Source organism: Bufo gargarizans, chromosome 3 (genome assembly GCF_014858855.1).
Source record: "Bufo gargarizans isolate SCDJY-AF-19 chromosome 3, ASM1485885v1, whole genome shotgun sequence".
NCBI lineage: Eukaryota > Metazoa > Chordata > Amphibia > Anura > Bufonidae > Bufo > Bufo gargarizans.
In genome coordinates, this window is record NC_058082.1 from 293,998,656 (window position 1) to 294,012,554 (window position 13,899).

At 42.7% G+C, this 13,899-nt stretch overlaps 1 protein-coding gene across 2 annotated transcripts in view; it reads left to right on the top strand.

Moving 5' to 3' along the window:
* Positions 1-13,899, top strand: part of YARS1 (tyrosyl-tRNA synthetase 1) — a 54,209-nt gene that overhangs the window by 39,388 nt on the left and 922 nt on the right. For both annotated transcript variants that reach the window (XM_044286469.1, XM_044286468.1), the window contains exons 7-12: positions 5,877-5,969; positions 7,934-8,069; positions 8,154-8,239; positions 10,368-10,503; positions 10,944-11,041; positions 12,474-12,667. In XM_044286469.1, the coding sequence (XP_044142404.1) occupies positions 5,877-5,969; positions 7,934-8,069; positions 8,154-8,239; positions 10,368-10,503; positions 10,944-11,041; positions 12,474-12,667 (743 nt within the window). The remainder of the gene's footprint in view (positions 1-5,876; positions 5,970-7,933; positions 8,070-8,153; positions 8,240-10,367; positions 10,504-10,943; positions 11,042-12,473; positions 12,668-13,899) is intronic.

Sequence of the window (13,899 nt, forward strand, 5' to 3'; positions counted from 1 at the left end):
TTTTGATTGCTTGGTATTACACTTTTTGTGATGTAAGGTGACAAAATGGCTTTTTTGACATTTTTTTTTTGTGTGTGCCCACCTGAGGGGTTATTTCATGTGATATTTTAATACAGCAGGTTGTTACGGATGCGGCAATACCTAATATTTATACATTTTATTTATTTATTTAAGGCTACTTTCACAGCTGCATTTTGACTTTCTGTTTGTGAGATCCATCATGGGCTCTAGCAAGCGGTCCAAAACGGATCAGTTTTGCCCTAATGCATTCTGAATGGAAAATGATCCGCTCAGAATGCAGCAGTTTGCCTCTGATCAGTCTCCATTCTGCTCTGGAGGTGGACACCAAAACGCTGCCTGCAAACGCTGCCTGAGCCAAACGGATCCGTCCTGGCACACAATGTAAGCCAATGGGGACTATGTTAGGCTACTTTCACACTCGCGTTTGGTGCGGATCCGTCATGGATCTGCACAGACAGATCCATTCAGATAATAACACCGTCTGCATCCTTTCAGAACGGATCAGTTTGTATTATCTTTAACATAGCCAAGACGGATCTATCTTGAACACCATTGAAAGTCAATGGAGGACGAATCTGTTTTCTATTGTGCCAGATTATGTAATAGAAAACGGATCCGTCCCCATTGACTTACATTGTGTGTCAGAACGCATCAGTTTGGCTCAGTTTCGTCAGATGGACACCAAAACGCTGCAAGCAGCGTTTTGGTGTCTGCCTTCAAAGCGGAATGGAGACGGAACGGAGGCAAACTGATGCATTCTGAGCGGATCCTGTTCCGTTCAGAATGCATTAGGGCAAAACTCATCCGTTTTGGACCGCTTGTGAGATCCCTGAACGGATGTCAGAAACGGAAAGCCAAAACGCCAGTGAAAGTAGCCTAATACAAACGGATCCGTTCATGACGAATGCATGCGGTTGTATTATTGTAACGGATCAGTTTTTGCAGATCCATGACGGATCTGCCCAAAACGCGAGTGTGAAAGTAGCCTAAGTTTTACACAATAAAAGCATTTTTGAAACAAAAAAAAATCATGTTTTAGTGTCTCCATATTGAGAGCCATATTTTTTTTTTTTGGGGCGATTGTCTTAGGTAGGGTCTCATTTTTTGCAGGATGAGATGATGGTTTGATTGGTACTATTTTGGGGTGCTTATGACTTTTTGATCTCTTGGTATTACACTTTTTGTGATGTAAGGTGACAAAAATTGATTTTTTTACACCATTATTATTTTACATCATGTGATATTTTAATATACCTGGTTGTTACAGACACGGCGATACCTAATATGTCTACTTTTTTTTATTTTTTTATTCACTTTTAACAGAATAAAAGCATTTTTGAAACAAAAAAAAATCATGTTTTAGTGTCTCCATATTCTGAGAGCCATATTTTTTTTTTTTTTTTTTTAAATATATTTTACCCGATTGTTTTATGTAGGGGCTAATTTTTTGTGGGATGAGGTGATGGTACTATTTTGGGGGGCATATGCCTTTTTGATCGCTTGGTGTTGAACTTTTTGTGATGTAAGGTGACAAAAAATGATTGTTTTAGGACAGTTTTTATTTTATTTTTTTCTACGGCGTTCAGGGGAGGGTGTGGATCATGTGATATCTTTCTAGAGCCGTCGTTACGGACGCGGCAATACCCAATATGTCTGGATTTCTTTTTTTTTTTTTTTTTACTTAAAACTTTCATTTTTTTATTATGAAAAGCACTTTTTTTTACTTTTTCTTTTTGTCCCACTATGGGACTTCAACTTCTAGGGGTCTTATCCCTTCTGCAATGCATTACAATACAACCTGTAATGTAATGCATTGGCTGTCAGCTTTTATGCTCTCACAGGCTTCCGTAGAATGCAAGCCCCGTTGCCTATGGAAGGCATCGGGCTGCCTTCTCTGCCATCGGGTCCCCGTCACTGCAGCACGGGGAGCCGATGGAGATGCGGAGGGCACTTGCACCCTCCCCAAACCCCTCTGCATGCCGCGGTCAGCTTTTACCGCGGCATACAAGGGGTTAATGCGCCTGCATCCGTTTGCATACGGAACTGCCTGCCAGATCCTCTCGACGCAAGTGTAAAAGTACACTTCTAATACTTGCTCTAACTTCTGATGTCTAATGAAAAAGCATTAGGGGCTGATGGGTTAGCTGTGGAGGTCTAGAAACATTCTATTACCTGAACTGTTAGTGGTTTACCAAGCAGCAGTATTGGAGGGTCAACTATGAACAAGGCTATTATACTGGTTATCTGAAAGCCGGCTAAAGATCCCTGGTTACCTGGAGTCCTATCAACCAATATCTTTTTTTAACAGTAGATGTGAAGATCCTCACAAAAATTTTGGCAAACAGGTTTAATAAGGTGATCAGCCGTGGATCAGGCTGGCTTTATGCCGAACATGTCCACTGCAGTCAATATTAGGAGACTGGTCCTCAATCTTCAGGTCCCACCAGAAAATAAGGGGCTTTAGGCTATAGCATTTATCAACGCAGCAAAGGCCTTCGACAGTATCAAATGAAAATACTGTGAATGAGCCCAGCACCGCCTAAGTCCTCCGAATCTCCTCCTTGCTCACATGTAGATTGCCGTAATCTCGCAATGCGAGAGCTCGCGCATGCGCGGTGCCGGTATAGTGTTCCTTCCCTGTGCTGGCATCAGCCTCAGGGAAGGAACTGCGCATCGCGAGATTACGGCGATATAACTGTGAGCAAGGAGGAGATTCGGGGGGCGTGGCTGGGCACCAAGAAGGTTAGTACAGCCCCTTGGGCACCTTACCAGGGTCATTTACATGTCTCAAAAAAAATATTTAAACACAATAAAAGCACAGAGCCCTATAGGACAGGTATATTGTGGACAAGCTAGCGGCGATCTAGCCGTGCATGTCCGCATCTCTATAAGCTAAAACGAGGTGACAGAATCCCTTTAAGTTTTATTGGCAGGGCTAGGAAATTATATTTATGCTGCAAGTTCTTTATCTGCTACATAATGCACCGGTCTGGTTACCGTTTCTAGCAGTGGCGGATTACAATAGGGGCGTTCGGGTCAGTAGCGGTGGGAGGCCTAATGCCGACCCGATTGCCCCCATACTTCGCCGGGGGCATAGTTCCCTGCCCCACCGCGATCAACGCCATAGGCTGTAGGCCTGAGGCCTATGCGGTAGTGAAATCCCGGAGCAGGCGGGCATGATGACGTCATCGCGCGCCTGTGTCGGGAAGCAGCACTGTGACGTGTGCACATCTGCCTCATCCTGCGCGATTCCGCGGGGCTGCCTGGATGAAAATATAGGTATGTCTGGGTTCAGCTCTGAACCCAGACAACCCCTTTAATGATCCTCTATGTATCTGTGGCTGGTCTTAATTAGTAAAAGAAAGATAGGTGATTGATTGCCTTTAATTGCTACACAAAGCTCACACAGATTACACTGGAAGTACCAGTCTTAGCTGCACTTTTTTTTAGGGAGGACATTTTTTTTTTCCCCCTGTACACTAGAAAACTGACGGCAAAGAGGTGCAAAACGTTGTACCTTTTTGGGGGTTTGATGCTCCACTTACCGCCTTTTCTAAAAAGTGTGCAGAGTGCGAGTGGAGCTGGCTTAGCTACAATTGTTATAATCTACGCCAGGATACTGGCACAGCTGCCTGGTGTAGATCTCCATTTTGGCACACTGACTTGCACAGATGAGCCACAATTATTAAGCGGGGAGCGCCTCTTAAGAGCTCTTGCACACGAGTGTGTCCCTTGTGGGAATCGCGCTCCATGTGAGCGAGGGATCATGCGGTCAGGAGTACTGAAGTACACATTATTATGATTGAGAATACTGTGTGCCTCTGCCTGACCTTTCTCTAATGGGATCATACCGACAGCTTAAAAAGAAAATGATAGGAGGTTTTCACATGGGTATGTATGCTGACCGGCGCTGAGATCATGTGCTATACCTTTTTTTCTAAGCCTTTGATGATTATAAGATTAATTCTCTGCCTTCAAGTCCTTGGATACCATGACATTGTTATATACACATTATCTTTCCTATCATCTGCATCATGGATTAGGTAGATTCATTTTCTCCTATTTACTGACCTTAATGTCCTTATTTTCTATTAATCTTCTTAAATTACATAGGATTTCAGTCCAGGAACTTGGCTGCAGTACAGGTTTTATGAAACAGAATATTTTTCTAGAGGTTATAAGGCCCCTTGCAGACGAGCGTTCCTCCCGCAGCGAGTCCGCAACGCAGCTCCCGGCCTGAACTCCCAGTGCTGCCTGCGGTCACATAGCATTATTTTGATTTATGATGCTATGTAATCCTTACAGTTCTGGAATGTATTGGATAACACTGGCATAATGCTGTCAGTGCTATCCAATACATTTTAGAGCTGTAAGGGTTACATAGCATCATAAATCAATATGATGCAATGTGACTCCCGGCAGCAGGGATGTGAGGTCAGGCCGGGTGCTGCGATGCGGACTCGCTGCGGGAGGAACGCTCGTCTGCAAGGGGCCCAAGTGTCAGTTACATGGTGTGTGTGAAGACTTGGTAGTGAATGTGTTCTCATAGCGATTCTGTATGTTCTATCTGATATTGATGACCTTTCCTGAGGAGTAGGTCATCAGTATCTGGGGGCCTTGAAAACCATCGTAAAGGGTTTGTCTCATTTCACCATTACTAAGGTGAGATGAGACACAGTCCCGACCACCAGCCGGCCGGGAAACAGCAGAGCGCTCCGGCACTAACTGTTTCTTTAGCTCCTATGGCGGTTCATAAGCGCTATAGAAACCGCACAGCAAGCTATTCTGTTTCCCTAACTCAGAAACAGTATAGCTTGCTGTGTTTCCGTAGCTGTCCTGCATCGCAATAGGAGCTACAGAAACAGCAAGTGCTATTTCCCGGACAGCTGGGGAACTGTGCCCTCTTTAAGGTTAGAGTGTTAAGGAGAGGGATTTTCCAAGATGAAAAAAAAGTCACTTACTCACGCTTTAAATATCTGTTGGGCTTGAAGCGCTCATGTAACCACTGTAACCAGTCACTGGCTTCAGCAGTCATATGTGTTTGAATGGCATATTTTACTTTTCAAGGCCAAATTCCTGATGAAGGGCAGGAAAAATCGAAGTCATATCAGTGTGCCTTTTCCAGGGTGCGGGTGCCCACAGAGAGGGCTCCGAGTGCCATAGGTTCGCCAACACTGTCCTAGAGTGTGCAAGCACAGCCACCGCTGCTGGATTTGTAGGGTGGTTGTAACCATGGAAACGAGCAGTGTATAATTGTTAAAATCCAGCCAGAAAAGGAGGCAATATGGACAATCACAATACGGCTTGTATTAACTTCCTCTACATAATAAATGCTATTTGCTGAAGTGAGACAATCCCTTTTAAGGCTGCAATTCCCAGACAGGCCATGGGTTTAATGACCTGAACTGATAGCATCATAAATACCTATGATGCTGTACGTTTGGTTCATGAGACTTGTGGTCGGTTTGTGAACTGCACCCCTAATACGGTACATATGCCCACATTATGGTTGTTTAAATTAGGTCTATTAGTCAGTTTTCCCTGAGATAGTTGGTGGACACTAGCTTCTATGTGTCATTACTTTTCCAGAGCACAAAGGGGGGCACTGGTGTCTTGTGGGGGGCACAAAGGGAGATTAATGATTTAAGGAGAGACGCAAGTGAGTGTTATTGCTGTGTGTGGAGACAAAGAAGGGCAATATTATGGTGGGACATGGCTGTAAAGAGAAGTTGCATTGGACAGAGGACAAGCTGAACCATTGTATGAGGCTCCATGAACATTGTGGAGCTATACCGTGGCATTGCAGATAATGAGGACACTAAGTTTACTGTGCATTTTCTTTTCCTCCCCTCTAGTACCTTCCGGCTCTGGGTTACACAAAGCGGATCCACTTGATGAACCCTATGGTTCCTGGACTTACAGGCAGCAAGATGAGCTCATCTGAAGAGGTACTGGTGGGAAACAGAAATACTTTGTACTTTGGCTGAATTTGATTATTGCAGGCATCTAGATTTATATACCTGTCTTCAGAAGATCCCTTCTTCCTTGACATTGGTGGGGATCCCAGTTGCTGAACCTCCAGCAAGTACAGTAGGGCTCTATATAAATGAAGGGAAATAAATATTCACTAAATGTGACATTTATCATCTAAATGTAGCGTTCTAGGAGACTGCTCAGCTGTTTCTTTTAAAGGGGTTTTAATATTTATGACCTATCCTCAAAATAGGTAATCAATATCAGATTGACGGGGATCCGACACCCGGCACCCCTGCCAATCAGCTTGTTCAAGAGAAAGCTGTGCTCCGTGTGAGTGCAGCTTCCCCTTTATTGTTTACCTGCTCGCCGTCAACATCGCAGCAGTGAGCAGGTGCAATTACAAGCCATTCATTTCAATGGGACGGCTCGTTCTTATACACTTAAATAGGAACAAGCCGTCCCATAGAAGTGAATGGGATGGTTCGTACTTACACCTGCTCACTGCTGTGGGCCCCCGCTGATCTGATATTGATGACCTATCCTGAAGATAGGTCATCAATATTAAAATCCCGGAAATCCCCTTTAACTCTCGTAGAGTTGAATGGAAGGAGCTGACTTGATGCAGTAGTTGAACCCCTGGTCTTGACAAGTGTGGTCCCCAAAAGTGGTCATTAAATTCCATTGTATAAAAAGTATATTTGTGGATCCTTTTTTTGACCGAAACATGTCCTGAGAGGGCATTCATTTGTCAAAAACATTGTGTGAACCTAGCTTTTTTTATTTATTTTTTTAGGAAGGAGGAAGCAGTAATGCAGTACATAGGTAGTGGTTGCACTTATCAACCACTTACGCTGACATTATATCTTAACACTGATGGATTTACTAAAGCAAACAGCTTTGTACATGTGATTATATGCTGCTTGTTCGTTGTAGTTTGGTACCTCGCCTGTCATGGCTTTACATTGCCTCCCTTTGCCCTTTAGTATGTGTTTACACATTGAGGTTATCTCACGCCATTTTCTATGGTTTTGCAAAAAAACACAATACATCTGCAATGTGTGTACAAAGAGTTTGCAGGTCCACATCACTGTGTACACACTGTTAAGCCTCGGCGGACACAGCATCAGAGCCCTACAATCCAGGAGTATATGTCAAACGTGTTTATAGGGCTTGTGACACAGTGAGAGGTTTGGTCTGGTAAAACTGGTATTTTCCTCCCAGCATGTGCTGCTGGGCTGATTTACAGCCAGGTGAGGTAAAAAAAAAGGTATCTGATTTTAAATGCCGGTCCGGGTTTTGGCAGCACCTGGCTGTCCTTAAATTGGCAGATGGGCTCAGAAGCCATGTCTGTGTTGGGATCTGGGAGCCTTGTGTCTGGATGAAGGCTTTCTACCTGTTTGGTGTGAAAACAGGTTGGTGCTGCTATCAGCAAGGACTCTTTGAGGCAGAATTGCCGCATGGTGTGAATTACCACCAACACCTCAAGGTGACTTTTTGTTTGAATATGACTGCTTGTTTTGTCACTTGCCTAAAGTGTGAATAAAACACTGAACTGTTTGATCCAAAGAACTTGTTGTGTCCTCTAATCCTGTCTACCAGAGCGAGTCCCCACAGGCTCCATTTACCCAATGGAGACCCAAAATAGGTTTCTGTCTAGGTAGTATGTCTACATACCTTTTTTTTCCCCAACTGTATAGCACAGCGCAGCAGGCTGCTTATTCATATTTATACCATGTGATATGTTATTTATGTGGTGTATATGTTTTTGGTTTCTTTTACAATGGGGGCCCATGGGCAACGTATGCCATTCTATGCCTATATGGTGGTATATGTCTTAGCTTTCTGTTGCAGATATACAGTAGATCAGGAAGTCTTCCATCGAAATGCTCAGACACAAGAAGTTTGATTTATTCATAGATTTTTCCTAATGTTTTAGGAATCAAAAATCGATCTCCTAGACTCCCCTTCTGATGTGAAGAAGAAGCTAAAGAAAGCTTTTTGTGAGCCAGGAAATATAGAGAATAATGGTGTCTTAAGTTTTGTTAGGCATGTCCTCTTCCCTCTTAGGTCAGGTGAGTGATTGTACGGTTTATAAGTGGGATTCCTCATTTGATCGGTGCTGGAGGACTTATATTTTATTTGCTCTTCTTTCTCAGAGTTTGTTATTCTTCGTGATGAGAAATTTGGTGGAAATAAAACCTACACAGACTTTGATACGCTGGAAAAAGACTTTGCCGAACAGGTAAGAAGATGATAATGTTTTCCTATTTTATAGTGTCTGGGTATGAAAAGAGCTATCCCCCAGAGAAAGAGAACTGTCTCACTAGTGGCATCTATTGGAAGTGGCTCCCAATGAGTCAATGTTTCATTTTTCAACAAACCATGGAACGTGGGAACCATATATCCATCCACAGACTGTTGTTTCACAGTACTTACCCCTCTCGAGTACGGAGTAGGATTCTGACTGGTTGAGTGAGATGCCTTGGCTGTACTTAAACAGGACTTGTAACCAATCCTGACATTTCTGTGCTGTATTTCCCAATGTAATAATTCTGGAGCATCTATTTGTAGGATTTTGTGTCCTTCCTTTTTTTTATTCCTGCTAGGTTATGAATGAATCACTAGCAGTTTGCAAAAAAAAAGGTCCAGGTGGGTGTCACTGGTTGGGGTTGTGTCCCTGCACAGTCTGAGAGTGACACAACCCTAACTGGTAACACCCATCTGGACCTTCATTGCAAGCTGCTAGTAATTCATAACTTGTAGCAGAAATAATCAAGGAATTGTAAAGCAGTCATAAGAATAGATAGAATAGAAAATAATATGCAAATAATTATCTCCCAGCGACAGAGCTATGCCTCACTAGTGCTTCCTATGAGTCGGTGTATATAAGGGGTATTCTCACCTTGCTATTTCAGGCTGAGGCTGATGGCTAGCTCTGCACTTTCTGCTCTGTAGGTGGGTGGTGACTGGAAAGTCGATTGATAGCACAGGCAAGGAGCTAGGATAATGTAATCCCACCCCTTGCCTGTGCGTGCACGCTCATGAGGCTGCTAATGAATCATATTCACTAGCAGCTTCAGCGGCGAGGACCTTTTCCTAATCGTGACAACCAGCTAGCTATAGTAAGCCTGGTTGTCACGATCTGTCCCTTGTTTTGCCATGCTCTACCCCCACCCTTTATACCATAGTGGAAAAAGTTCTTATTGTGCTCCCTTCCTCGGTCTGCAAAAAGTCCATTTGCAACCGCCATGATTTTCCTATCGGTCTCAATTCATATATTCTCTCCCTTCCCTTTGCCAACTATTCAACAGAAAAGATAATCACAAGTACAGCCAAACTAAGGGGCCCTTTACACTGGCCATCCTAAAGATAATCACTAGTGAGTGTTCATAGGAACACTCGTTAGCGATTATGTGGTAGTGTAAACGCACCGCTGATTACCCGATGAAGAGAGAAATGTTTGTTCATCAGGTAATCCAATCGTTTGTGCGGTAGCAGGTTGTGCTGTGTAATCACGATCTGCTGCCAGCAAATGAGTCAGTATAGGCACGAGCGATGGCATTGGAGATTCCTCCTCCCCATACTGTGGAGGAGATCGCTGCATGTAAATGCAGTGGTCTCCTTCACCAGCGAGCAGCAGACTGTCAGGAAGAAACGCTTCCCTCCCGACAATCTGCTGCTCTGCTGTGTAGGAACGCGCTGTAAAACGCTCAGGTGTAAACCCAGCCTTACATTCGATTCTCGCCTATCCGCACTCCCATGATCCTGGCCACCAGACAGGCCGAATGTGTTTCTTTGGGTCCATTCACACGTCCGCAAATGGGTCCACATCCGTTCCACAATATCGGGAATGGGTGCTGACCCATTTATTCTCTATGGGGCCAGAAGAGATGCGGAGAGCACACTATATGCTTTCCGCATCCGCATTTCTGGAGCGCGGCCCCGAACTTCCGGGCGATAGCTCCGCAAAAAAAATAGAACATGTCCTATTCTTGTCCGCAATAGGACATGTTCTAAGGGGGGGGTACCGGCCGGGTGTATTGCAGATCCGCAATACACTACGGACGTGTGAATGGATCCTTACTGTGAGCAATCGCAACCATCACTGCTGGATAGCAGCGGTGGCCATAACCCATAACAACCAGTTGATTCTAAAATGTCTCGAAGAAGCTAAAGGAGGCAATTTTGACAAATTGTATACATTAAGAAGTGGCTTACATTAGTATTTTAGTTATAATAAATGACACTTGATGTGACAACCCCTTTAAAATGTATGCACACTATGTTGATAGTAACCGGTGAAAAAATAAACAGTATTATGTAAGACAAGCATGTCATGTCACCTCCTTACTTATATACAACCTTTGCAGAACGTTCATCCTGGAGATCTTAAAGCTGCGGTGGAAAAAGCGCTCAATAAATTGTTAGACCCAATCAGAGAGAAATTTAATAGCCCAGAGTTGAAGAAATTAAGTAATGACGCTTATCCAAATCCCACAAAGCAGAGTGAGTACTGTTTTTTTTTCTATACCACATCTACTTCTCCTGGAGGTTGGTGTCATACACCAATTCTTCATGGCAGGTTTTTTGAGCCAAAGTCAGAAGTGGGGCTGGAAGGAAATGAGTAATATAGAGGGAAGCCTTCTCCTTGTCCTTCCACTTTTGGCTCAAAAAACTGTTACAAAAAGTTGTGCGATACCATGCTTATGATAGTGGGTTTTTTTTTTTGTATGGATATTACATAATCGACATTTTAGATTTTTTTTCACCAATTTAGTCACAAATCTGAATCTTCATATACCTCTTGGACCTTGTGTGTGGAGAAAGGAGAGTCCATTGTTTTTTCAGCACATTTGTACAAGGTCTACCACAGAGGACTCCTTCAGAAAGCCATTTGTGTGCTCACTAACACTGTTGGGTTATTGTGGATTTTTTTTAATCCTCAGAGGCTGCGCCTAAAGCACAAAACAAAAGCACTGGCCCAGAGGAAATTATTCCCTCTCTTCTGGATCTGCGAGTTGGGAAGGTGCTGACTGTCAGCAGGGTAAGCAGATCTACAGCTATTGTAGTGATTTGTGGTATGTTGAAAACTACGTTTAGGAATGTATACTAAATCAAAGTGGACCAGTTGTCACTCCTTTGTCTTTTGTAGTAAATTATTGTGTTCCCCATTAAAGAATTCTGTTCTCCTGGGAGTAAGACGCTCCTGAAGTGTCTGGCAGCGGCTTTCTTCGCTCTCCCCATATAATACAAGTACATTTCCAGAAGGTGTATATCAAAGGACTGGGCACACCTATGGTACTTGGTCACTGGCTTTATTTAGTATGATTAAAATGTAGCTGGATGGAATACAATAGAATAAAATATCTGACACAGTATTGCTGGCTATTACCAAGGGGCAGTCACTCAAGGAGGTATGGAGAATGTATATCCTCTGTGACTAACCGCATTGGAAATTGTCCCAGCGTGACTAAAACTATTATAATGCGTCCAGAAATGTTAGTAAAATTGGAGTAAAAACTTCAGGTAAAATACATATAGAATACCGTAGTAGCATACATCAATACAATAAAGCCGTATAATACACCAATTAATATAAATGCGGCAGTTGGTTCAGTGTTGGCAACAGTGATAATAATAAAAGATCAAAATAGTCCCAATAATTTGGTGCAAATAAATAGTGAAAGTTTATGGTAGCTCAAATTGCTTTAAGAGGTCCGTTAAAATAATGCAGGTGACTCAAAACTTAGCAGTGTTGTCCCCACATTTTGGCCACAAAGTGTAACTTCAAATCTTCCCGTAGCAATTTGAGCTACCATAAACTTTCACTATTTATTTGCACCAAAATTATTGGGACTAATTTGATCTTTTATTATTCTCACTGTTGCCAACACTGAACCAACTGCCGCATTTATATTAATTGGTGTATTATACGGCTCTATTGTATCGATGTATGCTACTATGGTATTCTATATGTATTTTACCTGAAGTTTTTACTCCAATTTTACTAACATTTCTGGACGCATTATAATAGTTTTAGTCACGCTGGGACAATTTCCAATGCGGTTAGTTACAGAGGATATACATTCTCCATACCTCCTTGAGTGACTGCCCCTTGGTAATAGCCAGCAATACCGTGTCAGATATTTTATTCTATTGTATTCCATCCAGCTACATTTTAATCATACTAAATAAAGCCAGTGACCAAGTACCATAGGTGTGCCCAGTCCTTTGATACGCATTTTCTGTTCTTTTTTCTGCAGTGGGGTGACACTGCGAGACTGAGAGCACCCTGTTTGGTGTTCCAACCATCCTGTGCATCCTACTAATACACTACATTTCCAGAAGAGATATCAGAGGAACGTACACAATGCATAGTTGTAGGAAAAGATGTTTTATAATTTAGTACTAGTTTTAGTACTTACAACAACATAACAAGGTGTATTGTATTGATTAAACTGTTGTTTCTTACACAGCATCCAGATGCAGAAACATTATATGTGGAAACAGTGGATGTGGGTGAGGAGAGTCCACGTACTGTGGTTAGTGGATTGGTAAAGTTTGTGCCCTCAGAAGAACTGTTGGGACGCTCAATTGTTGTCCTGTGCAACCTAAAGCCTCAGAAGATGCGTGGCGTGGAGTCACAAGGCATGCTGCTGTGTGCATCTATGTGAGTTCTTCAACTGTTGGGGTTTTTTAATGCAAAATTAAAAAACTTATTCTATTACAGTATATCTGCCCCTAAAAAACTAAAATGCATACTACACAGCCTGAACCAAGAGTTGGTTCACATTACAGACCTGCATCCAGTTGGATAATGTACCTGTACCCAATTCCTTTTTGTGTGGGTTTCCCTTGGGCAACTAACTGAAAGCTGACTGCCCGTGTTTTGTGTTTTTTAAATCCCCTCCATGAATACATTTTGCTGAACAAAATTGTCACTAACCCTCATTGCTAATCCAGAACCAACCTCTGGGCTTGTGCCTGAAGCTTTGTCCTGTGTCTCTGTACTAGACAAGGAATCCTTCTGTATGAGAGAACTTGGGTATAATGCAAATTATGGCTCTCTTTTTTTTTTTTTTTTTTTTTTTTAGAAAGTGCAAGAAGAATAGTCAAAGAATCAAGTATTATGTGTAGTCCTGATTTTAGACATACAGTACAGACCAAAAGTTTGGACACACCTTCTCATTCAGAGTTTTCTTTATTTTCATGACTATGAAGGCATCAAAACTATGAATTAACACATGTGGAATTATATACATAACAAAAAAGTGTGAAACAACTGAAAATATGTCATATTCTAGGTTCTTCAAAGTAGCCACCTTTTGCTTTGATTACTGCTTTGTACACTCTTGGCATTCTCTTGATGAGCTTCAAGAGGTAGTCACCTGAAATGGTCTTCCAACAGTCTTGAAGGAGTTCCCAGAGATGCTTAGCACTTGTTGGCCCTTTTGCCTTCACTCTGCGGTCCAGCTCACCCCAAACCATCTCGATTGGGTTCAGGTCCGGTGACTGTGGAGGCCAGGTCATCTGGCGCAGCACCCAATCACTCTCTTTCATGGTCAAATAGCCCTTACTTTCAAAGTTTTCCCAATTTTTCGGATGACTGACTGACTGACTGACCTTCATTTATTAAAGTAATAATGGCCACTCGTTTTTCTTTACTTAGAATTTGTATTATGGCAAGAAAAAAGCTATTCTATTCAGTAGGACTATCAGCTGTGTATCCACCCGACTTCTACTCAACGCAACTGATGGTCCCAACCCCATTTATAAGGCAAGCAATCCCACTTAATAAACCTGACAGGGCACACCTGTGAAGTGAAAACCATTTCAGGTGACTACCTCTTGAAGCTCATCAAGAGAATGCCAAGAGTGTGCAAAGCAGTAATCAAAGCAAAA